The sequence below is a fragment of the Gymnoscopelus microlampas genome (genome assembly GCF_963454915.1).
Source record: "Gymnoscopelus microlampas genome assembly, chromosome: 11".
NCBI lineage: Eukaryota > Metazoa > Chordata > Actinopteri > Myctophiformes > Myctophidae > Gymnoscopelus > Gymnoscopelus microlampas.
The window spans coordinates 44,160,742-44,187,282 of NC_139948.1; the positions used below are offsets into that span (position 1 = coordinate 44,160,742).

Here is a 26,541-nt window from a genome sequence, read left to right on the forward strand (position 1 = left end):
GGGTGTTAGTAAAAAAAGAAACGCTCATCCCAGGCTATTATCAGGCAGTCACAGAAAATAGTTTATGACACAACTCCCATTCTCCGCCCCGAGTTCTAGCTCTTACTTTCTTAAAAGATGCAGGGTTCCCCAGAGCAGCCTGCACTGTTATAAACATTAATTCCTGCCTATGTCTTATGATTCTAAAAAATAACAGGCAATATACTGTAGGTAGTTGGCCATGGGGGTAGTGAAATATGTCACTGCAACATGCTATGCTAAATTGTATAATAGGTTACTGCACTACAATTTACTTTAAGCAATGCTATATATTAAATTAAACAATAATATACTATACTGTGAAATACACTGTGTAGCACAAACTACAACTACTCTTGATAGAAGCTCATTATTTAGACAGGTTGCAGCAAATCCCAGTCCTGTTTTTACATCCACGAGTTTCACCCCATTAGATCCCTTCCCAAGCCTGGGGCTGACTGTCAAATTCAATGTCAACGGGACATAAAATAATCCCGCTATCTTCTTTCATCTAGAGTGGTTTAGTACAAAGAAGACACCATGCAAATTTGCATATCTGCGCCAAATGTTGTCTCTACTTGCACAAGAAGCATATTCTGCATAATTGTATTTCAGTGTTCTATCATGCACCGTATGTACGTTTGACATTGTGTCTTCTTGTTACCTTTGTTTCCCTCTTGAAACCTCAAAACATTGGGAGATTGTACAGAAAAATAAACAAACACCCATTATTTTACACCTGTAAACTTGTGATGTGGCAATAAAGTTGAAGTTGAAGGTGACAGAGAATCCAAGAGTTTAATTCCATGATGAGGTATCAACCATTTCAATCATAAACAACTGTAAAACAAAGCAATCTACTAAAATACAAAACACCCAAAATACAACGATCAAATGAAATGCCCGCTGGCATGAAAGTAGAATCTGATAAGGTCTGACTCTGTACTGCAGTTTGAGTTCTGGGGGAATCTTATTTGGTCATTTCTGTTTGATCGGACTGTCCAGTCAGCAGAGAGAGAGGGAGAGAGATGAGATCAAACCCAAGGACATCATGAATAGATTAGATCCTTGCTTGTTTGGTTGAGTACTACATAGGGTTCTCTAACCTTGGCATACAAAATAGTAGTGTAAGCCTAAGGAGGCATATCATTCGAACATTTGTACGCCGTGGCTCTGCAACAGGCTAGACGTCTGTGAGAGAGTATGTGCGTGCGTGCGTGCGTGCGTGCGTGTGTGTGTCTGTCTGGCCAGAGCTAATCTTGCTAAACGACCACTCACTGCCAAATTTTGTACAGTATGCATGTACGTCCCCGTCTAGGGGAAAAAGGGATGCAACATAAAGTGGGAGTGAAACCCGTTTTTATTAATAACTTAAGATATTCATATGAATTGAAAAAGACTTTAACAAAATCATATTATGACACACAGAGCAACTCAGGGAAATAAACATAAGCATACTAAGACTAACCTTTAGTTTAAACCACTAACCTGACAAAGACAAAATAAAGTTACAAATTGCTACTTCTAATTCTCTACTCTAATCTAATCTAAAACAGGACTTAATACAAAACGCAGGCCACAGAAGCACCTCCGCACTGATGAAACCTTACCCACATTACAAGTCATACGTCGTAAAAATGTCATCCCATGATCCACATAATTTCACTGTTAACTGATTGTTTTGATGTAGAAATACTTTTCGTAGTAGATAAAGTAGATAAATAACATTTTACACAATTTAATACAATATTATGTAGTGGGGGTTCCCTGCTTCATCTGTCTCTCAGCTAAGGGGTCCTTAATTGGCCTGAAAACGTTGAAGACCCCCGTTTGAGATGCTTCTATGTTACAAACACGATTCTGGTAGCTAAGGAGGCTGGAAAGCAAACTAAAGTCCAGCTAAAGGTGAGATCTGGAGAACAGGCTCTGAATGCCTCCTGTCAACTTCTGAGTAGATTAAACTGAGCAGAAAAGCTCAGAGACGCTGAGAGTATAATTCTTTACATTCGTGGGGATTTAAACTTAAAGGGCATGGGGTGTTTTTATTCTCATAATGACAGTAATCAAGTAATCCAACAGTAATCAAATCTTATTAAGATTGGCAAGTCTCAATATGTGCCAAGCATAATTCCATTGGTAACTTCACTCCAACCCTGAGGGTATACTGTCATACAGATATACAGTCAAATGAGGTAGTGGCAGAGAGAGAGAGAGAGAGAGAGAGAGAGAGAGAGAGAGAGAGAGAGAGAGAGAGAGAGAGAGAGAGAGAAAGAAGCACACGCACACACACACACACACACACACACACACACACGTGCACACACACACACACACACACACACACGCACACGCACACGCACACACACACACACACGCACACGCACACGCACACGCACACGCACACAATGTACACACTGACATGACATTATGTGTCATGAAAAGAAAGCAGATTTTAACATAACAGTCATTCAGAGCCATTAAAGTCAGCTTGTGTTGCACTTAAACCAGTTCATTCTGACACATTGCTTTAACAACAGTTTTTTAAGCTGATCGGGCAGATTGACAAAATAACACGTTGATCCTTGCAACCGAAGGCAAGCAGGGTGTGCATCCAGAGCATAAGGTAATGTTAGGACGCGCTCTCTCTTGGATGAAGGCATTCCTGTGTTGATTGATTGGTTGGTTTAAAAGCTAAAGGGCAGGTCTGGACTTAGGCCTGGTTCAATGCTCAAGTGTATTGTCATTCATACTCTGAACTGAACAAAAAATGTTGGTTCTCAAAGTATGAGGCGCTAACACAAAAAATACAAAGCACAAACATGCCACATGCACGCAAACACAAACAGGGCGGGTCTGCAGCGTATGGTGGAGCTACCGGTGGTATCATCAGCGTGGCAGATTGATTGTGTTGACAACGCATTGCAAATGATATGTCCATATCTGGGCATAATGTGTGCCCACTGTAGACACACAACTTTATTTATTTATTCATTCATTACATTTGTTATATATACTTGTATTTAATGAACGTCAGATTCAGTGTGTGTGTGTGTGTGTGTGTGTGTGTGTGTGTGTGTGTGTGTGTGTGTGTGTGTGTGTGTGTGTGTGTGTGTGTGTGTGTGTGTGTGTGTGTGTGCGTGCGTGTGTGTGTGTGCGTGTGTGTGTGTGTGTGCGTGCGTGCGTGTGTGCGCGTGTGTGTGTGTGTGTGTGTGTGTGTGTGTGTGTGTGTGTGTGTGTGTGTGTGTGTGTGTGTGTGTGTGTGTGTGTCTCTGTGTGTGTGTGCGTGCGTGCATGCGTGGCATTGCGTGCATGTGTGCGTGTGCTCATCTGTACCAGGACCTTAACTGACATACATTTGACATCTCTTCTGTGTGTGCAGGTATGTGGGTGTGGCCTCCCCCAGGTGTCCATGGCACGCGGCCCAGCCAATCAGATGCTTGCGCTCCGCCAGGGGCATTTTCCCATCGGCTCGCTGCCAACAGACCTCTTCTCCATGGATCTCCTGCAGAAACCCTGGCAAAGTCAGAGGGGGTGCTGACATTTTACAGACTGTGTACCAGTCATACACCCCCTCCCTTACGCACGCACACACACACACACACACACACGCAAACAGACACCCACCCCACGCACACCCACCCACCCCATCCTCACCTGTGTGCCTGTATAAAGCTCAGACCCAATCCCATCTCTCTCCACTGTCTTTCCTCAGAGCGGGCAGACAGACAGAGATACCCTCTCCTCCTGTTCCTACTGTTCCTCCTTTTCTATCTTCATCTGCATCATGATGAGATCATCTTCTAGCTCCTTCCGCTCCTCCAGCGGAGGTGGAGGAGGCTTCGGCATGAGCGGAGGCGGAGGTGGCATGAGCAGCATGTCCTTGGGTGGAGGAGGTGGGGGCGGCCGTATGGGCTCCAGGAGCGTGTACGGGGGTCTGGGCGGAGGCGGAGGGTCGGTCCGCATCTCCAGTGCCTACGGTGCAGGCGGTGGTGGTTTCGGCGGAGGTTACGGCGGAGGTGCAGGTTTCGGTGGCGGTGGCGGTGGCGGAGGAGGTTATAGCTACAGCAGCGGTGGTGGTGGTGGTGGTGGTGGTGGCGGCTTCGGCTTTGGAGATGACAGCGTCTGCGGCAACGAGAAGTTCACCATGCAGAACCTCAACGACCGCCTGAGCACCTACCTGAACAAGGTGCACATGCTGGAGAAGGCCAACGGCGAGCTGGAGCTGAAGATCAGACAGTACTTGGAGAGCAGGACGAGTCCTGGCGCCAGCGACTACACTAGCTTCTTCGGTACCATCGTCGACCTGCAGGGAAAGGTAAGGAAATGTCTCCCTCTCTGTTCACTTGACTTGTCTTCTCTCATCCTGTTTTTCTCTTCTCTTCTCTCCTCTATTTACTTCTCTTCTCTCCTCTATTTACTTCTCTTCTCTTCTCTTCTCTTCTCTTCTCTTCTCTTCTCTTCTCTTCTCTTCTCTTCTCTTCTCTTCTCTTCTCTCCTCTATTTACTTCTCTTCTCTTCTCTTCTCTTCTCTTCTCTTCTCTTCTCTTCTCTTCTCTTCTCTTCTCTTCTCTTCTCTTCTCTTCGCTTCTCTTCTCTTCTCTTCTCTTCTCTTCTCTTCTCTTCTCCTCTGAAGAAGAAATGGAAAAAGGATTGTTTTTGACTACTGAGCCATTCTCTACAAAATGTTTGTGGTGTTTCTTTGCCTTCACGGAGGATTGAGATTTACAACTGGCAATAATATCCCTTTTGTAACTTTTATTCATACTGGAAAGGTTTGCTATATAGATGTGTTATGTGTCCGCTCTGCTGTAGTTCAAAGCCTTACAGTTTGATGGACTTTCACACTAAACTGCACAGGACGGCCTCTTGTTCTGGACAGTTGCACTGGGTTGTCAGGCATAAAAGTGCTTTAGGGTTAGCAGTGGCTCAGTAGTTAAAGCAGCCGTCTCAGAATTGAAAGGTCCCCGGTTCAATCCTAGGCTCCTATAGGCTTTGTATATGTCTCCTCGTTGAGTCAGTGTCACTACAAATGTCCTTCTTTGCTTATGAGCACTTTATGATGGTAGTTAATTGAGATTGAGGACCGCGTTTAATCATCGACTTTCTCTGCCCAGGGTTCTCTCTACCATCTGAACTGGAGAACACAAATGCTCATCGGTGTTAGGGTTTCTTTCCACTTACACTACCTGAGGGGTTGGGTTTATCTGTAGAATGCTACAACATGTTTGTCTGAGAGTTAAACTTTTTTTTTCTGTACCTGATGATGAAAATGATAATTATCCATGTTGTCCTGAGGTAGTAACCCCACCCCTCTGGTGCTCTCTGTGTGTCAGATCCAGGGATCCGTCATCAACAGGGGAACAGTGATCCTGAGCATTGACAACGCCAGGCTGGCATCAGACGACTTCAGAATCAAGTCAGTAAAACGCTAATGAGGATAATGATACAAATATCCAATAATAATATGTTTTATTATTGTTATAACAGTTTTTTTGTATTTTGATGCTTACTTTTCATTTTCTTCCTTGCCATTTCCTCTTGAAATTGAACAGAGACCAGTTCTAAATTATATTGACAAGTCACCAGCAGACATGCTTAAGAGGAGTATATCTCCCTCTTCTGGCTGGCTCACATAACTGCACATTGAATCTCTGTGCATGATGATAGTCAGGATTTGAGGTCAACCAACCACCCAATCAATCAATCAATCAATCAATCAATCAATCACTTTTCCAAGCTGTCACCCTGATTGAATCACTGACTGGGTCAAAAGCTGGTATTGATTTTCCATGGGACATTTCACTTTTTTTAATTCATATAACAAGTGAACAGCCAACTGAAATAACAAATACATTACAAAATAATATAACACACCCACTGATGAGAGTTGTAATGTGCTCACGTGAGCTTAGTCATTGGTTCTCAAAGTGGGGTCTGGGGACCGGTCCAGGGGGTCCCCAGCAGAAGTAGGTAACACAGCATCACACTCATTTTAACCACTTTATCCATATGTTATACTTTGGCAATTCAAAAATAGCAGATAAACAAGCTCATAGAGCTCAAGCTCTATGTGCTTGTAGATCTGCTATTTCTGAAAACTCGTGAAAATTTGTGCATCTATGAATAGGCCTATTTTTAGTTTTTTTATAAGTGAACATTTTTAACTAAAATCTTTGCTTCTGGAGGTCCATGGCGCAAAATATTTTTGAGATGAGGGTCCGCAGCCAAATAAAAATAATTTTGGGAGTCCATGTTATGAAAAGGTTTGAGAACCACTGAGCTAGGCTATGTAATTCGCTGGGATTGGTCGTGTAACAAGCTCATGGAAATGACGGCAGGTTTTCTTTTAGCGCTCTCTTTATTTCTGTACAGCACCAGAAACCGACATTCACCTGGCTGCTCGCCATTCCTTCGGTAGTATAATCAGTGGCCTGGTACAGTAGTTGTCACTACACAGAAATAAGATCCAAACAAGATGAGCGTGCGGTTGATCTACCCTGTGTGATTAGATTAGCTCATTGCACAACAGGTGTGCAGTCACACCCAGCTCAGATTCTAATTAGTTTGACTCAGGCCAGGTGTGACTGCTTAAATCATCCATCACCCTTATATAACTTAAAACGTAGAACTTCTTGTCGTTGTATTGCTTAGTCATGCTTTTAAGTGATATCCTCTGCGATTTTACGTCATGAGGCCTTTTGAGTTGTGCTCTAAATTCCTAATGTAAATCAAATCAAATTCTCAAACGCTATCACCATACAGTCCACTTTTGTGGGGACTGTGATTGTTGTAGTAACCTAGTAGTGTCAGCTGAGTCTTCAAGCAGTAACAAATAGAGGATATGCGTGTGACATCATCATCAAACCCGGAAGTTATGCAGGAATGCCTACTGAGTGTCAAAAAAATACTTTCTGGCCTTGACAGCCCATGCATCCAAACAGAAAAGTCATATCTGATTGAATTAAACAACATTAAACAATGGTAAACTCATTTTGCATGTTTCTTTGCCACTCGATTTGCCACTCGATGTGCTGAACTTCGAGTTGTTCAAAAAAGGAAATAGACCTCTCTCTGTCTCAATAATATCACTTTAGTTTGAAATGAGTAATTTTAAATTAAATATCAGTCAACTGAATGTAACCAATACAATTAATGTTCAAATGTTGTCTGTCCTGGGTTCAGATATGAGAATGAGCTGGGCATGCGTCAGTCGGTGGAGGCGGACATCGCTGGTCTAAGGAATTTGCTTTCAGAACTGGGCATGGCCAGGTCAGAACTCACTATGACAATAGAGGGACTGATGGAGGAGCTTGCCATGATCAAAGCCAACCATGCAGAGGTATCATATCATATCATATCATATCGTACAGTACAGTACTATACCATACTGCACTACTATGTAGCCTACCACATACTACACTGCACCATGTACACCATGCATTATTACACCTGTACACTACTGCACATTATACCACACTATACACCATACATTACTATACTGTATTGTACATCACACATTACTACACCATAGGCTACTGTACAATATACCACACTATTACTATATAGTACTGTTATAGCCTACACCGGGTGGGCGTGATTATATACCTAAACCTAACCCTTACCTCACAAACACTATGACTCAAAACCACGCCTACCTGGGCGAAACACCTGGGAAAGAGAGAGGCCGGTTATATGCCATACAACAGCATGATAAACTACAATTTTGCACACAACATGTCCAAATTATGAGGTTTCCACCCGACAGAGACAATATATCATACCAAATACACCATACTGTACTACATACTGTATTATATGTTACATTATACGCCTACATACTGTACTGTACATCAAAACTGTACACAGTCCAATGCATCACGTTACTGTACATTCACACTTGTCTCTCCTGCAGGACCTGTTGGCCATGCGTGCGCAAGTGGGAGGTCAGATCAACGTGGACCTGGACGTGGCTCCTCAGCAGGACCTCAGCGTCATCATGGCAGAGATCAGAGAACACTACGAGTCGGTCGCAGCCAAGAACCGCAAAGACCTGGAGGTCTGGTTCGACAAGAAGGTATATGGGTCTCTCATCCCACACATCTCTTCCAAACTCCCAAAACAAATACATTTCGTACGATTAAAGCGGCACTATGTAGTTTGGGGTATCAGTGGCCACTTTGGACACATGTGGCAGCTAACGTCTATGAATTCATTACCCAAGAGTCTCTGCGAGCATGTCCTCGCAGAGGATGCGCTGTGATTGGCCTGTCTTCGCTTTGACCGGCAGTTCTGCCTTGATGCCTTGGCAAATGCCAGGATGAAACTCATCGTCTCCCCTATACTAATACAGTCAAGCCCCTAGCAGGGACCCCCCCTGAGATTATACATTTGTGGAAGGATGATTGTTATTGCTTAAAACATGTAACCTTGTAACATGATAAGGTATATAATATGCTATATAGTTGTTAAAAAGTTACATAGTGCTGCTTTAACAATAATCAAACATAAACAAAAACATATTCAAGAAGGAAGGAAGACGCTTGTTTAGATAGTTTACCAGGAAGCCACGCAGCACAAAGTCCACAATGACACCATAGGATAAACTGAAGGCTGTTTAATGAGCCATGCCTCATGGCCCTGTTCTCATTGGGCAGATGTGAAGGATTGTATAAACTGCTCCACCAGAGCGCCACCCATACTGTATATACATCCACAATCAAATATATAATCTCATAATATGACATTCATACATGAGTACATTTACATCTCGTATAGAGTGTATAGGCAATTTGAGAAAATATACCGAAGAATACAGTATAGGCTATTCGGAGTGACCACAATCTACAATATATTATATTAAGTGTCTCTTCTGCTCTCCTCCTCTGTGCCCCTCTCCTCTCCCCAGGCTGAAGCCCTCAACCAGGAGGTGGCGATCACTCAGACCACCGTGACGACCGTTAGCACCGAAGTAAAAGACACCAAGAGTTCTTGCCAGTCCCTGGAGATCGAGCTGCAGACACAAATGAGCATGGTTGGTGACTCTCTCTCTCTCTCTCTCTCTAAAAAAAAAAGAGTTAAAAAGAGACTGGGCTCATTTCAGTCATTTGAAAGATCAAGCATTTTGATGACCTGCTGCAGTTCCTGCCTGTTAATGTCTTGTCTGTCTCTTGAACTGCACAGAAAGCGTCACTAGAGGGCGCCCTGGCAGAGATAAACGGGCGCTACAACATGCAGCTGTCCAGCTTCCAGATGCAGGTCAGTGACATCTTCTCATTCTCAGTGGTGGAAAAAGTACTCACATTGTTCACCTAAGTAAAGGTATCGATACCCTATTGCAGAAATACTCGGTTACAAGTAAAAGTCCGGAATTCAAAATTCACTTGAGTAAAAGTACTAAAAGTATTGGTATCAAAATGTACTTAAAGTTACTTTCACAAGTTTGTAAATGTATACAAATATTTGTAATAATAATCAAAATCTACTAGTATTGCAGTGCAGCAAAATGTACAAAATTGTACTTAAATACAGTACATGTAATTAGTTGCTTTCCACCTGCTCATTCTGCTCACATATAAAACCTTGGGAAGTTGTACTTCCTGTTTGTGACATCTGTGACAAGTTGTGTCAGATACCTTTTAAATCTTTTAGTTTTTTCTCCACGGATGTTATATGTTGCTGTTTGAATGCTGTCTTCTTTTAATGAGTGTTTTCCTGATTTTTTCTTCTTTTTTTTTGTCTTACATCTGATTTTCCTCATCTATTTGTCATTTACACCAGTGGTTCTCAAAGTTGGGGTCCGTCCGGGGACCCCCAGGGGTCCTTGGGGAGGTTCCAGGGGGTCCCCAATAAAAATGAGGAACAGTTTAATAACGTTAACCTTATTTTATACTTTGGCTATTTGAAATATCTACAAGCTCACAAGTTGTGAGCTTGTAGTTGCTTGTAATGTTGGTGTCACTGGCACCAACATTTTCTAAACGGTTCCGTGGCTAAATACGTATCAATTTGGGGGTCCTTGAGATGTAAAAATGTTTGAGAACCACTGATTTTTACACACCATCTTTGGACAGTTCTCTGCACGGTGCAGATGTACAACTACAATGTTTCTCTGACCTCATGACAGGTGACCAGCATGGAAGGGCAGCTGATGCAGCTCAGGGCTGACCTGGAGCGTCAGGGCAGCGAGTACCAGATGCTGCTGGACATCAAGACCAGGCTGGAGATGGAGATCACCGAGTACAGGAGACTGATGGACGGAGAGGCTAGCGGGAGTGCTAGCATGAGTATGAGCTCCTCTGGCGGGATGATGTCCTCTGGTGGGATGATGTCCTCTGGTGGGAGGTATGAGACACCTGGCCAACACCAACCATGATGTACAACACAATGGAGAAGAATAGATGTAGACATTTTCCCTTGTGGTAGGATTAGAAAGAGTTACAATGCAACAAATACTGAGTCAAATATTCCAAGGTACATATACAATTATATATTCAATTATATCAGTTTATATTGTCAAAAGAACACAATTCAGCAGCACTTAAAGAGATTGACAAACCTTGTTCTTAATGGTGCTTAAGTTACAACTTAAGCACCATTTAAAAAATATATGAAAATAGCCGATTTGCAAGCTCACAATGCATCGTGATGCGATGTGTTGGAGATGGAAATCGCTGAAGAACAGGTGTTTAAGAAGCCGGGCAAGTGAAAAATACGGCCACGAACAGACAATAAATAGCCTATATGTCTCAAAGCAACTGTACAGTTCAGTTCTCAATAATAATCACAACAGCCTCTTATAATTTCAACATATTTCACACAGCTGGGTTGCTGGCAGGAAAACACTGAAACAAGACTAGTCTGATTTCACTTCAACGACTTTCATTTTAAAGATGAAAGAAATCCTGTTGATCAGGTACATTGCAATGGTAGGCCTACTGCATTGTATTATATGTGTACATTTAACTTAATAATGGAGTGCACAGTGTGCTTTGTGGGCCAGCATTAGGAGCAAATCCCATATCTAATATACTATCTTTTCTATTTTTAATGTAATGATAAGAATCATGGAGAAAGGGAGAGCCGAACACCAGCACACAGAGAGAGAGACCTACAGTGAGAGGGAGAGAAACAACAGGAGAGAGGGAGAGACCGACACTTTTAAACATTTCTTTTGTTCTCTGAGCTAACTAGCATTTGGAGACCATTGAATTATTTCAATTTTCAATTAAACAACATTTGAATGCAATTCACTTGATTATATGTTGTCATGTATCATATAATTCAATATTAAGTGTTTATGCAATTTCAAACATATGGTAATCAATATAACCTGGTTTCAAGCAGGTGTAATCAGACTTTTGACTTTGTGTCCTGCATTGGATCAAGTCTGTAACCCACAAAGGGATGTAGTAGAGTAGAGCAGTCAGTGTTAACTAAAATATAAGGCATTCTGGTAGCCTACATTTGCACTTGAACTTGCTGGGTATCAAGCCTGAGGACGCCATTCAATACCGAATAGAACATGGCGGCCGTGTCCATGGAGAAGTGCGCTAGTTATATTCCGTTCCTCAAGCTATATACTATATAGGATCCATCTACATTATAGCCTTTTTTTCTGGGAAGAACTGGCTATCACCACTCTTTCGCAAATCTTTGGTTTGAACTAGATTCGAATTATATGTACAAAAAAATATAACATATGAAAATGTATATATATATATAACTACAAATGAATGTATTCTGTGTGAATCACAGAATACACAGTACATGTGTCTAGTTACACTTACGACACCAGATGAAGACAGTGATTCTCCACCGTATGATGGCGTCTTGCACCGAAAGCAGATGTACAAGCTCATGTAGATCAACTACTTTCTGTGCACGGCACCATCGTGCAGTGAATAATGACCAGGCTTTAATGATTTGCTGTTCTGAGAAAAAACAAACAAAAGTGTGAGTCTTGATATCCTTCCTTCCAGCTCAAGCTCAAGCTCAAGGACCACTACCACTACCACCACAGTGAGGACGATGTAGCCGGTTGATCGCCCAATCACGCCTGACGCAGCCTATCGCCTTCATCTGTTCCGACTCAAGTGACCAATCATGATTCACCTGGTGGAAGATCCTGACGCGCCTACAATTTCTTTGCATAGAACTTCCACTATGACCTTTAAAAGCTGCAACTGCCCTTTCCCTGAATGAGTATGGTTTTCTGGTCTGGAAACACACAGCGTTTCCACCAATCTCTGCAACACTTTAAACCAAAGGCCATTGTTCACGCTACAATTAACAAGTAATATACAAGTAAATAGAAAAGAAAATAACCAGTTATGATACAACTGGATGTCTGTCATAACTTAAAAAATGTTATTGTTACATATTAAAATATGAATACTAGCAAAAGGAGATATTCTTAATAGACCTAGATATTGTATCTATTTAATTTGTATATTTGATATATAGCTGATATGTATGGCCTGTGATTTAAGGACACAATTATCTCTTCCTTGTCTGCTAGGTTGAGGAATAAAATTGAACAAAACAAGCTTCTTTGTCTGAGTCTAATTGTGAGACAATTATGTTGGTTGTGGCCTCTTTATGACAACACTGCACTGAATGAAAAGGACCCTTCCTCGCACTAATATGGTCAATTCCTCCAGTATATACCCAAGTCCCAACACAATTCTAACAGCTGCCACGCATTAAAATCAGGAGAACAGACATGCCATTAGTTTCTTTAATAATTTCTTTTTTTTCCAGTACAATGATGCCGTTTTTTTTTTTTCTTTTTTCCTTTTCCTTTTTTATGAATTACATGTTATCAATAGAAGATTTGTACACAGTGAGAGATCATTTGACACGGGTGGGGAAACGGCATTCACTTTAGTGATGCACCGATACCGACATCCTGGGTTTCATCTACCGGGCTGAAGTGCTCATTGATTCTAGATACAAAGTACTGAGTACCGGCCTAGTGATACTGGAATGGTTCATTTAACGAGAAATTTTGCTGCAAAAATAGAAGGGAATGTGCTTTTTATCAAAACCAAGCAACAAAACTATTTCATGTTACAGTTTCAGCCTCTTCCAAGGAATATGTATTCTGCCATATCCCAGCGTTGTCCATCATCACACACACTCAGATTGACAAGTACTCAAAAGGTTATACATTCTGAATGTATGTATACTTGGGGTCAGCAAACGCTTGGCACACAGTGTTGGCAAGTACTCATAAATAAGTACTTTTTACTTGGTCAGTAAACGTTTGGTACTCTGTATTGGCAAGTACAAAAGGAAATCAAGTTCAAGAAGTTGGTCAGCATTTATGGTCTGTGCTTGGTGTCGGCATAATAACGGAAAAATAAGTATTTCCACGTCTTCTACGTGATTCTCCAAAGAAACAAACAAATAAATGGTATCGGTGCACCTCTATACTCACCATGGTACAGATAGACCTGTTAAAAAGATTATCTACAAACGCCTCAGTAACACAGTCGCACAGTACATGACATGTACACACATACATACACAGACACTTGCATAAGAGCAAATCAGTCACAGAGTCGACCCTTCCCGATTACAGAATGCAAAAAAGAGCACATAAAGGTATGAAAAGATTTAAGAAAAGGCATAAGGAAAAAAACAAACATATATTTATATATTTATATTTATATATATTTATATATATATATAGCATTTATAAAAAAAAAAGAAAACAAAACAAAAAAAACCGAGTAATACTTTTTCTCGAGAGGTTAAAGGGTACGGAGTTGGTCATTTAGTTTTTAGCTGCTCTCATTGTCCATTGTGCTGCTGCTGTTACTGCTGGTGCTTCCTGCGTCAGAGCGCTCCCGCTTGTGGATCTGCTCGTGTGCTTTGAGGTGGCCTGATTGACTGAAAGTTTTCCCACACTGGGGGCAGGCGAAGGGCCGCTCCCCCGTGTGGATCTGCTGGTGGGCTTTGAGGTGGCCGAGACGCCCGAAGCTCTTCCCGCACTGCGTGCAGCCGAACGGCCGCACGCCCGAGTGGATCTTCTCGTGAGTTTTGAGCACGCCGGAGTTGCTGAAAGTCTTGCCGCACTGGGAGCAGGTGAAGGGCTTCTCGCCCGTGTGGATCTGCAGGTGGTTGCGGTAGCTGCTCTCCTTGGAGAAGCTCTTGCCACAGTGCTGGCAGCAGTAGGGCCTCTCGCCGGTGTGGCTGAGCTGGTGGGCCTTCAGCTCCTTGGACTGGCCGAAGCTCTTGCCGCACGTCAGGCAGCAGAAAGGGCGCTCGCCGGTGTGCAGCCGCTGGTGGGATCGCAGGTCGTCCGCTTTGGTGAAGCCCTTGGGGCAGTGGGCGCACACGTAGGGCTTCTGGCCCGTGTGGATGAGCTGGTGCCTCTTCAGGTTCCCCGCCTGGCCAAAGCTCTTACCGCACTGCGAGCAGGTGTACGGACGCTCCCCCGTGTGGATGCGCTGGTGGGTTTTCAGGTTGCCCAGCGTGCTGAAATTCTTCCCGCACTGCGTGCAGGAGAAGGGCTTCTCGCCCTGCATGTTGCGGGGCTTCCGCGCCGTCGGGTTTTGGCTCTTCGTGGTCACACCGGTCGTTCCGCCACCCTGGCCGGCAGGCTGGAGCTCGTAAAGCCCCTCTCCTCCGAACTCCGGTTCCAGTTTCACCATGCCGTCGAACATCATGGGGTCGGGTCGGAGCTTGTTGAGCTCGGAGCGGAGCTCGGCCATGTGGATGGACTCCAGGCCGTTGTGGTGCGGCAGGTGGCCGTGCATCAGGATGGCTTCTGGGTAGTCTGACTTCAGGGAGCAGAGCTCTGTGGCGTAGTAATACGACAGGTCCACATGCTGTTCGGACTTGATGTACTCCAAAGTGTCCGACACCTGGAACAGGAAAAACAGACCAGACGTCAAATCACGACCAGATCAATAAGGTCAATAGGTAAAACAATCTGTGTGTGTCTTTTTGCAACGTGCAGATGAACACTGGTCTCTTCTGCAGGTAAATTACAGACACACTAATGGGCAAAACAGTTAATGTGCAGGTATTTGTCTAAATAAAGCACAAGGTGGCCAATAAAGTACAAGGGTGCCACCTAGTGGCAACCATCACACAGAGTAAAGTTAAATGGAATCTAACAGACTGTAGGTCATAAAATCCTCACCATGCGAGCCCAGCCACTGTGTGGCTTCAGCTGCAGCTGAGCTGTACACTACTCATAACTGTTCATTGAACTCAGCCATGTTTACACTATATCACAGAAAGAGGTTTGTCTAATGTCAATAAGCCATTTTTACCCTATCTATCATAGAAGGTTGTTTGTCTCATATCTAAGTCATTTTGGGCGGTGCAACCGCCCCTATATGTGAGGTTTGGACCCCCACCCATTGCACCCCCCCAACCCTGCGCTGTGATTGGCCACCATTGTACCCCCTAACCCTGCACCGTGATTGGACACCATTGTACACTGGTTGACTCTATTCAGGACTGTGATTGGCTAGTGAAACACATGACACATGTGCAGTCCTATAAATAGGACTGTGCACTTAAAAAAAACACAAATTGAATCACCCACTGTGATGACCACTGTGACCACACCGCCCACTTCACACTGGGTGTGATTTTTACACTATATATCGTAGAAAGATGTTTGTCTACGAGTCCTTTCGGAGATTCATCATGTTTCATACAGCACTAATCAGACAGACAATTACAATGACAACAATTCCTACCGACTAGACTCAACAACAGCACCGACAACAAACAAAGGGTTATCAAACTTTTCAGGCTGTGACCCCCCAAAATAATAATATTTGAACTGGGGACACCCAACCTGACAAGCCCATGTAATTGTAGGCATTACATTTAGTTTGACTCGGTTCCACAGATACAAATTGTGGAAGTAGCCGAACTAGAAGCTCACAACGTGTCACACTGCGTCGCATCGTGAGCTTGCCATGGGGTATTTTAGGTGCGCAACAAGCTGCACAGTGCACAATTAAGATTTCTTTGGCTATTCAAAAATAGCAGATCTACAAGCTCATAGCACTATGAGCTACATATAAAAATACATATAATTCTGGGGGTCCCTGACATGAAAAGGTTGGAGCACCACTGATATAGCAACATACTTTTAGGATTTGGAAAACATTTTTAGCATGTATTTGGCCACGGGCCCCCATTACAAAATATTTTGTTCCAGGGACCCCCCACAGAAGCAAAGTTACCAATGTTCACTTTAAAAAAATGTATATTCAAAAGATTTGCATAAATTCTCACGATTTTTCAAAAATAGCAGATATACAAGCTCATAGCTATGAGCTTGTAGATCTTAAAACGACCCAGATGCGTTCCCGGATGGAATAGGCTAACATACTCTACTATAGGCCTTTAAAAAAAGTGACAGTGCCGCTTTAGGTATAAATCAGATGACTGGTGCAGCATCCTTCCTGACACACGGAGGGTCAATTATTTTGTTGCAGTTTGTTCAGCTGTGCAATACTGGTAGGCATCAATGATCCCTGAGCCTGAATGGTTCGGACTTTGGAGGGATGTTTACCCTATAGCTTCTGCCTAATGGTAACAGTTTGTATTATCGTTGCTGTCCAGCAGAAATCTCCACGTTTTTTCGTTATTTAATGCCCTACTTCATTATACAAGACTGTCACACAAAAGTAACGAAAATAGCCGATACAAGCTTATAGATCTACAAATACATAGCATATCTACAAGCTTATAGATCAGCTTTTTTCACTATTTTTAAACTAATAAAAAAGGAACGTTTTGGACATACCCGACAGCAACGATATGCAAAATAGGAGATGTCATATCTCCAATAATCACATCCCATTTAGTCACCACTTGGGACACACAGGTCATTGTCATTGAGTAAGCAACATGAAAGGTAGGTACTATAAAAACATTACAGGTGTGAAAGGAATAGAACTGGATGAACAAAACAGGCCGATGTGTAACAGAGAATTTGATATCTTCCTATGGGAAGAATAGAGATATTACACAGAACACAACAATGTGCTGCTGACTGAGTGAATGACACTTAGGTGAACACTAGCCTGGGATCAATAAAATGTTTGGTTTTCTGATCCGGTCTGGTCTGGACTGGACTCTGGAGCGGAAATAACTTTACGTCATCAGCCGGCCGGAACCCATGACCGGAACCTCCGGCGCCTTGCACCTCCAAAATGATTCCCCTAGTTTAAAATGTGTTTAGTTCGGTATAATCGCTTTGTTTCTTTTGGTATAAAAATCGTTTGGTATATCCATTCTTTTATTGTAACTCGTAGCACGACTAGCGAGACTAAACTAATTGATTCGCATTACGTGACGCCATTTTTGTCCCCCTTTTTTCTAAACCCGATGACGCAGCTCAGTTTTAGAATGAATACCAGGCGGAAAGCCCGGTGAAGCGAGGTTAGGTGAACACTAGCCTCGTTCCCAGCCTTTTCTCACCTCCAAGGAGAAAAGCCTGGTTATGACTTGGTAATTCAGAGCATGTCTATAGGGCGGGACTACCGTTACATGTACAACATGTACATGTAACGGAATGTTAACAGATCTGTAAAGACTCGACTCGAGAGGTTGGTGAACACAGACTTTCTAACAGTGATGTATGTGTACTACATCAGTGCTTTTTTTAAATATATGTTTGATTGAGTAATGTAGATTAAACTCATTTTAAAAAGGTTTTTCCACCATTTTTCCTGGTTAAATTAACCAGGAAAGAAATATCCAAAATGGAATGAGAAGCTCTTTTCCTGTACAGTCTATGGTTGCCATTTCATCAACCTGAATCGTATTTTTTTTTTAAGTCAAGATTTCGCTGTAAACACAGCAAACAAGGAAAATGTCACGGGCCCTGAGGGTTGTGGCTAAAAAACAGGGAATATGGGTTGTAGTTTTCACAAACCACTTGAACCCGAGCATCCCTATTCTGGGCATGTCATAATAGGCAGACATTCAGTGAAAATCACAACACGTTGTGATGTGCTGTGAGCTTGTAGATCGGCAATTTCCGACGAAAGGATTTGGTGTAGAGGGAAAAAAGGAGGGGACCAATTAAAGACCACTGGTGGACCCCAGTCAAGTAAGTATATGGGGTTCAAGTTATGGGATTTTACCCCCAGGACATGACTGGAGTAAACTCTTCAGCACAACTTCAGCTGCACTTCAGAGACACGCAGAAGACTGCTCAGGTAACTTAATGACTACACATGGGATGCTACCTGCAGGTGCTACAAGCAAGCACTAATGGTCACCCTCACTTTACCTATAAACAGTACAGGAGTCTATTCAACTGAGCTGCTCTCAGCACTGCACTGCTGTGTGCTCACATTCAATTCCCGTTATAAAGGTGCCAGCATTTTAGCTCTGTCAGTTAACAGCATGGTCAAACTTCAATCTAGAAAGAAACATGTTTTATGCATACTATACGAGTATATTGTATTTTAACAGTCGTGTTTGAAGAGTTTTTTTTATTCTGTGCTGCTGACATCTTCATCAGGCTCCGATTCATTGGCCCCGCAACATATTAGGCCACGGCAGTATATTAACCATCATACTTAGCAGTTTGGGCAATTTTTAATGAAAATATACTATATGGGGCGCCTGCTGGCTTAGCTGTCCAGGCGCTTACATATAGGCTCTAATGCCTGACAGTGCGTCGCAGGTTCGAATCCCGATCTTGACGACCTTTGCTTCATGTCACTCCCCTTCTCTCTCTTCCTGTTTCCTGTCTACCTCCTGTACTATCAATAAAAGGCAGAAAAGCCCAAAGATATATTTAAAAATGATATAGATATAAAAAAATATATATCTCTAACAGGCATGCAAACAGCCCCGAGGTGAAAAAGGTGACATGTTGTTTTCTTTCGGGTCAGGTGTCACACAATTGCCCTATTTGGGTTCAAAAAGGTGACTGTAGCTGAAAAGTGACACTTTTGCATGTCTGCTATAAATATATATATATATATATATACACACACACACACACACACACGAGAACAGGATGGAGAGTTTATGGCATGGATCCCTACAACAACATGGTGGGGGGAGGGGAGGGAATGATGAATGTAGAAATATACAGATGAGATAGACTGACAGACAGCCAATGTATAAAGGTAGTGGTACCACGTAAATCAGTATTATTGGTTTCATCTGTTGTCAGGGTACCGTGACCATGTTGCTCACTGCTGCTTGCCTGAAACCTGTAGTCTTGAGCTGATCTTAAGTCAGCTGAGTGCGAGCTACATTCCTAAAATTTCAAATGTGAGACAGTGCTTGAAATACACCCAGACAACGGTCGGCTGACAACAGAGGGGGGTTGAGTGTTGGTTGGGGTAGCCTCTTGTTGTGTGTGTGCACGCGCGCGTCCGTGCGAGTCAGTGTGTATTTTCGGCTGTACTGTAGGTGGACCTCCCAGAAGTCATCGAGACGTGTGCTAACTGTGCTTTGCCATCACCTGTCTTAGGTCAAGTTTGGGCCAAGAGCGTACAATTGAGTAGGAGAAGGGCTGCTGTGGGGGTGGTGGAATTTTCCACACAAGAGAACGAATGATGTGGTTGTTGCGACCACGATGCAGTGACAGCGGTTCATTTGAGAAGTAAATCTTTTCACTGCCGAGTCGTGCCGACACCTGCCGCTGCTGTCAGCCGACTTAGACTATTCTAGATGTTATCGAGGCTGCACAAGGCGAGAGGATTCACACTGCACGTGTGAAATCTGAAAATTCCTGTAATACTGTTTGTACTGCGTACATTACATTCTATTTCTGAACTCACAGGAAACATTAAAAAGGTGCCTGGAGGAGTTACTCATGGCATCGCCAACACAAGTCTGAGGATGTACAACAGGGGTCGGCAACGGCGACCTTTTTGACATGAAGTGCCATGTTTTCATTTTCTTGGTAGTCAGTGTGCCTTATCAATATTAAGTTTAATTATGACACCACATCAAAATGTAATATTTCCAACTGCGTTTGATTGTCCATAGGCTATACATAACAACCTTTTATTTTAGAAATATTTATTTCACATCAGGATGTAATGATCGTTAGACTGATAAGACAGGGCAATAACCCACCCATCTCCCAGACTCCCTCCCCAGTTAGAGTTAGGAGTTTGAATGAATGTAGAATTGTGTACAGCAGTGGTTCTCAAACTTTTTCGTGCCAAGGACCCCCAAATAGACACTTATTAGCCCGCGGACCCCCATTTGAAAAGATAAGCCAGGGACCCCCATAAGAGAAGATTTTTACGGCTCTCTAGCAGTGATTTTCAACCATTTTAATTTCAAGGACCCCCAGTTTGACATGAATTAGGGCTACAGACCCCCATTTAATGGCATGTATGTCTCTGGGACCCCAATTCATATTGTAAAATCAATACTAATTTAACTCTGAGAGTGTACAAATGGAACCAAATGGACCCGTTAGGGTCCATTTGGTTCCATTTGTACACTCTCAGAGTTACAGACCCATAAGGGTCCATTTGGTCCCTGTCCATCATTTAGCTGGGGACCCCCTGGAACCCCCTCAAGTACCCCTGGGGGTCCCCGGACCCCACTTTGCGAACCAATGATGTACAGGATGTAATTTGTATATAGATGTGAGGGGACTTAAATTAACTGACTGATCACCCTCTCCTGTGCCAATGTTGGTACCCTTGCCTACGGTTGCCTACCCCTGATGTACACCATAGCGAGTTCTGTCCATGTCTTGAGAGAGAGACCGGCATCTAAACCAAACGTTTGTATTGCCCTGTATCGTTCAATGGCAAATGCTTGGAAAGCCATTATTATTGTGTTAAGTGCATTCATTCTTTAACAAGAATTGCCCATTAATAAAGAGTTCCCGTGCAATTGTTGCTCTATCATTTCCGAGTGGCAGTGACAACTTACTGTCTCATCTCGGGTGCTCCTAGTCTAGACACATGCAGAAAAATGTACGTGTTTAACCCATCTTGGCAGGCCTTGCCCATGCAAGATGACAAGTGGGAGCTGTAATTATGTCGCTTTCAGGATAACTGGGGACTGGGAACTTTCTGGCTGCTGAGCAAGAGAAAAAAACAAGGATTTTATTTTGGAAGTTAAAACCACGTTAATTGCTATATTACACACAGTGTAATTAGGAATTTGTGTCTTCACGTTTAAGACACAGACATGGACACGTTTCACCAGTTCTGTGACTTTTAGTGCCTTGCTCAAGGACACGTCGTTGGGATGGATACAGTGGCTGCTGCAGCGGCAAGACCTAGAGCTGATCAGGGACAGAAGGATCTGATCGTATCTTTTGACTGCCGTCAACATAACCTGGTTTGGGTTGTCGAAATGCATGCGTTTAGATCTGGATGGTATTTTACGCTTGCTAATCTAACAGCAGAGTAACATTTTACGACTGTACATTTTGCAGACCTGTAATCTAAACCCTGGAGATCCTGCAGCTTAATGTTGGACAATTAGAAACACAGAAAGCCGTTAAGTGACTGCCGCTGCAGACACCGCAGAAAGACCCACAGAGCGTGCAAGCTTATACCTGGGAAATGTAGTCGAACACCAGGCTGGGCTCGTAGTGAGACTTGTAGTCCAGCTCTGCAACGTCAGCGTGGTGGAAGGGACCCAGGTGGTGGTTGCCGTGGTGATGGTGGTTGCCGTGGTGATGCTCGGACTTGATGTAGTCGAGGCCGGTGATCTCCATCTTGATCTGGTCGTGGCACAGCTCGGCGGTGGACAGGGGCTGGATCTCCGACAGGTCCACGGTCTGGATGGGCTCCAGGTCCGCATCGTCCAGGCCCGGCTCCCTCTTCACGCACGGCAGCATCACCAGCGGCTCGGCGATCTCGGCCGCCAGGGAGCTGAGGGTGGGCGTGGGGCAGCCGGACGACAGGAGTTCCAGGTCGGGAGAGGAGGCGCCGTCGTCGTCATCGTCCTCGTCCTCGTCCTCGTCGGAGGTGGCACTGTCGGAGCAGTCGAGCGGCTGGAGGGAGGGGTCATGGGGCGTGGACGGAGAGCTGCACTCGGACGCCAGCGGATGAGCCAGGCCGAGGCTCAGACACTCTGTGTCTAAGTCTGTCATGGCAGGCGGAATGTGGTGCTGGCAGTGATGGCGGTGGCAGGAGTTTCTCTCCTCCTCCTCTTCCTTCCTCCTAATTTAACAATAGAATTCTCCCTTCCCTCCTTCTCCTACTTGGGGATAGGAACACGTCTTTTAAGGGCCTTCTTCTTCTCCTGTATCTCCCCTCCTAATCTGATACTGGGAATGTGGCAGTGTGAACAGTGTTCTATTGGTCCTTCTGTGTTTAGCGCAGTCTGGGCTGAAGTTTGGTTCTCCTTCCCCTCTCTTCCTTGCCGCCTCCTCCTCCTCCTCCTCCTCCTCCTCTGCTGGCTGGGGTCTGGTGGGGTCTACCTGATGGTGCACCTGGGTGGGCTCGCCCCCACGGGGATCCAACGGCGGAACGCGATGGGGTCACCTGCTGCCGTCACCAGCGACACCTGAGAAACAGAAAAAGTGAGGAAAGGGGGGAGAGGAAGAGATGCCATTATGGAGAGATGGATGGGGGGTGTTAGAAAGAGACAAGACAAACGTTATAGAGGGAGAGATGTTTCAAAATTATACATGGACAGATAGAACATGAAAAGAAGTAAAGATGTGGAGAGGTGTGGAAGGATAGGTAAATGTCACAACATTTCTTGAGACAGCTGTCCTACTGGGTTGATAACAACATGAAGACAAGACGTTTTCATTTCAAAGTTCACACAATAGTATGACCTCCTGATTGTCATAATAAACTAAAATATAAATGACTATTTTAGCTGTTAGGCAGTACGTAAATTATCCCATATAAAAACATACTGACAAAAACAAATGGACAAGCCTGCACCAAAATAAACGATATAGTATACATAGTATCCGTGTTCAGTAATAATAAAGAAATATATACAGTAATAATACAATATATATATACAGTAATATATATATATATATATATATATATATATATATATATTATATATTATATATTATATATACACACACACACACACACACACACACACACACACACACACGTTAAAACAAGAAAGCTTTCCAAACACATAAACAGTAACAGCATGCAAGATCATCCCCACTCTTTTGAACAAATCAATTCAATGTATAAAGTATAAATTGCCATTGAATGTCTCTCCATCATTACAAAAGCCCCATTGTCCCTGACAGGGCCTGTCTGTCTGTCTGTCTGCGCACTGCAGCTCAGGAAAAGTTTGCAGGAAGCTTGTTTTAACAGACCTAACGTCAAGGCACCACATGTCTGACAAAAAATAAATAAAAAAGCACACTTTTCAAATGAACAGTAAAGTCACTGCAAACCTGCAAAATAGACATATGAGTCTCGAAACCCCAAATAAGACACCGTCCTGGGGATTGAGCTCAGGGTAATATAAAAACATAAAGTTATGGCTAATGCATACCTGTCGACTATTAGCCCAGGTAGCAGAGCCTCAAGTCGCAGATTTGGTCTTTCTGGTGTTAATGTTTTCAAAGCTAAAGGATGCGTTTGACCACAGGAGGACACTGTGCTCCTCCAGGAGCCATGAGGAGGTGTTGTGACTCTCTGACAAGTCTTTTTAAAACGAGCAATGGAGATGAAAAAAGGGAGAGGAGAGAGAGCAGGGAAATGCGTGCAATTCTCTAGCCTGCTCTTCTGGTATACAAAGACAGGGCAAGGTGCCATGTCTGTGCTAGCTGTGCTAGCAGCCAGTGGCCATCTTGTTTTATCACACAGTAACAACGGTCGGCTGGTTCGTTACAACACACGGCCACCGCCAAGGAGGCGTCGGTGACGTCACACAACTAAGCGTACTGTAATTCTGAGCGGGAGGTCTTCAGAGTCCAGTGAGCGGTTACTAGGGCATTGGTTCTCAAAGTAGGGTCCGGGGACCCCCAGGGGTACTTGAGGGGGTTCCAGGGGGTCCCCAGCTAAATGATGGACAGGGACCAAATGGACCCTTATGGGTCTGTAACTCTGAGAGTGTACAAATGTTAAATCAACATTGATTTTTCAATATGAATTGTGGTCCCGGAGACATACATGCCATTAAATGGGTCTGTAGCCCTAATGCATGTCAAACTGGGGGTCCTTGAAATTAAAATTGTTCAAAATCACTGCTAGAGAGCCGTAAAAATCTTCTATTATGGGGGTCCCTGGCTTATCTTTTCAAATGGGGGTCCGCGGGCTAATAAGTGTCTATTTGGGGGTCCTTGGCACGAAAAAGTTTGAGAACGACTGACAGGCTACTGGTACGCACGCACACTTCCGCTTGTGTGTGACACATCACCGATCCATCCTTGGTAATCTTTCTCGGCTGCTGCTCGCTCAGCTAACGCAGCTAGCGTTAGCATGGAGGCTAGCAGCAGCAGCTAGCAGCAGCTGAGCTCAATGGCATGCAGAGCAGAGAGAGAGAGAGAGAGTGAGAGAGAAAGTGAGAGTGAAGAGGGAAAAGTAGCCTCTTCTTCTACCTGCCTGCGTCGCGCGCACTGTCCGTGCACGAGGCTAGCAGTGATGCTGACAACACAACGCTTCGTCCAGACAAAAGAAACTAAACAAAAAGTGTGTCACATATTATTATGATGAAGCGTGCAGAGTGTACTCACTGCAGAGCGATGCACATTCACGTAAAAGCAGGAACCCGCCGGGCTGCAGACAGACAGACAGACAGACAGACAGACAGACACCCATCACACACATACACAGACAGACAGATCAATAACGACGGTTACCTGCGGTCTGAACGGTTCATGGATGGGGGGCCGCGGGGAGGGGGGCTCGGTTCGGTTCGGCTCGGTGTCGCCGCTTGTTCTATATCGCCACAGTTGCCCGACTTCAAACTCCACCGGACCCGCCACGTCCACCACGCAACCCGCTGCCTCTCTCTTTCTCTCTCTCTCTCTCTCCTCCCCTCCTTCTTTCTATCATTGACTCATTCCGTTTCACTCACTCCCTCCCTCCCTCCCTCCCTCACTCTCTCCCTCCCTCACTCTCTTCTGCTGCTGCTGCCTGCCTGTACAGTGTTGTACTCTACTACTACACTATGATGCTGTCTGTGCTGTGTGTGTGTGTACACAGTCTATGGTACACACACACACACACACACACACACACACACACACACACACACACACACACAGGATGGATGGTGTTACAAATGATTAGAATAATTTGTAACAACATCCATCCTCGATAAGTGTGTGTGTGTGTGTGTGTGTGTGTGTGTGTGTGTGTGTGTGTGTGTGTGTGTGTGTGTGTGTGTGTGTGTGTGTGTGTGTGTGTGTGTGTGTGTGTGTGTGTGTGTGTGTGTGAGAGAGAGAGAGAGAGAGAGAGAGAGAGAGAGATGTGCTGCGATGCTCTGAGTGAGTGAGAGAGTGATGCTCTGATTCACATCACTGAGTCAGTTGTAACACCACCAGACACCATCATTCTCAATGTTTGGTATTGTTACAGAGCAGGCCCCCCTGCGGAGCCCCCTTTGCTGTGTTTAACAATAGCAGCAGGGGGTCAGTGCGGTCAAGAAGCAATTAGGCATTCATCATCATCATAATAGAGCATACTATGACTAATTAAACGGTAATAATCTGAATATTGATTGGTCTGCTGTCAAGTGCATTGTATTTAATGTGTTCTAGAGGTATGGTGTGTGGTCACATAAGATCTAGTCTATGACCTATTCTAGTCTGCCATATTAAGATAATTAGGCTATAATGGCTGTGGGCTGTGAATAGCCCACTTGTGTTGGGATAATGGGATCGTGTTCAAACGCCATTCCGTTTTTTATGTGTTAAGCCACTGCGGAATTGTGTCATATAGTCATACAAGTCACATAATATTTTTGGACTTAAGTCTTAAAGCGGCACTATGTAACTTTTTTATTTATTAATACAATGTTGTTTTGTCCAATCTGTATGGTAGAGTATGAGAATACAATATAACTTATACAATTAGGGTGGTTGTATTTTGTCTCCCTGCTCTTCTATTGAGACATTTAGATTGTGTCAAAGGTCACACCTCACCTAGACACAGGATCTGACACGAATTCAAGATTCAACTTATCCCATGAGCAAGCAGGCAGGCTCTATTAGCTCAATGGTAAAGCAAAATCAGCACTTGTGCAGGAAACTGGGTTCAAATCCGGGGTAGAAGAGGAAAGTTATATAATGCAGCGTTAATGTAAGTGCCCTACAGCACTATTTGAAATGGGTTTCAGTAACCTTTTACAGAACCCAATACCCAATTGGCAGCGTTAGTGCCATGTTCAAACCTTTGAACTAGTAGGTTACTACACAGGATGTGACTCATGAATGCATGCCAGAAATATGCCAGTGACATATTAGTCTCGCGTAGCCAGACAACTATTCCACAATCTCTGAATGCTATATAGAGTCTGGAACTACAACTCCCAAAATCCGATTGAGGAAGCTGGCACTTCCGTTCACGAAAATATATTTTAAAATATCTCTACACTTTACTTTTT

The 26,541-nt window shown here is 43.8% G+C and overlaps 2 protein-coding genes across 3 annotated transcripts; one reads left to right on the forward strand and one right to left on the reverse strand.

The window, feature by feature from the left end:
* The first annotated feature begins 3,712 nt into the window (after window positions 1–3,712).
* On the forward strand, window positions 3,713–12,563 carry LOC311055344 (keratin, type I cytoskeletal 13-like). The gene is made up of 8 exons (XM_084071497.1): window positions 3,713–4,333; window positions 5,352–5,434; window positions 7,201–7,357; window positions 7,931–8,092; window positions 8,924–9,049; window positions 9,199–9,273; window positions 10,142–10,359; window positions 11,997–12,563. Exons 1-8 carry the CDS (start codon window positions 3,803–3,805, stop codon window positions 12,049–12,051), a joined length of 1,407 nt encoding a protein of 468 aa, XP_083927623.1. The 5' UTR covers window positions 3,713–3,802; the 3' UTR covers window positions 12,052–12,563.
* Window positions 12,564–12,740: 177 nt separating this feature from the next.
* Window positions 12,741–24,971, reverse strand: LOC311055343 (uncharacterized protein). 2 transcript variants are annotated; one of them, XM_084071495.1, is made up of 3 exons: window positions 24,794–24,971; window positions 21,554–22,509; window positions 12,741–14,888 (listed from the first exon to the last, which is right to left on the reverse strand). In XM_084071495.1, the coding sequence occupies exons 2-3, from the start codon at window positions 22,091–22,093 to the stop codon at window positions 13,803–13,805; spliced, it is 1,626 nt and encodes a 541-aa protein (XP_083927621.1). In that variant the 5' UTR covers window positions 22,094–22,509; window positions 24,794–24,971; the 3' UTR covers window positions 12,741–13,802. The 2 variants fall into 2 exon arrangements, with proteins under 2 accessions (XP_083927621.1, XP_083927622.1); XM_084071496.1 differs by lacking the exon at window positions 24,794–24,971 and adding an exon at window positions 23,485–23,797.
* Between the last annotated feature and the right edge of the window lie 1,570 nt (window positions 24,972–26,541).

Coding starts and splice junctions, on each gene's coding strand:
- LOC311055344 (XM_084071497.1), top strand. CDS start 3,803: ATGATGAGATCATCTTCTAGCTCCTTCCGCTCCTCCAGCGGAGGTGGA. Junction 5,435..7,200: donor TCAGACGACTTCAGAATCAA/GTCAGTAAAACG, acceptor TCCTGGGTTCAG/ATATGAGAATGAGCTGGGCA. Junction 7,358..7,930: donor TCAAAGCCAACCATGCAGAG/GTATCATATCAT, acceptor TCTCTCCTGCAG/GACCTGTTGGCCATGCGTGC.
- LOC311055343 (XM_084071495.1), bottom strand. CDS start 22,093: ATGACAGACTTAGACACAGAGTGTCTGAGCCTCGGCCTGGCTCATCCG. Junction 14,889..21,553: donor TGTTCGACTACATTTCCCAG/GTATAAGCTTGC, acceptor TTCCTGTTCCAG/GTGTCGGACACTTTGGAGTA.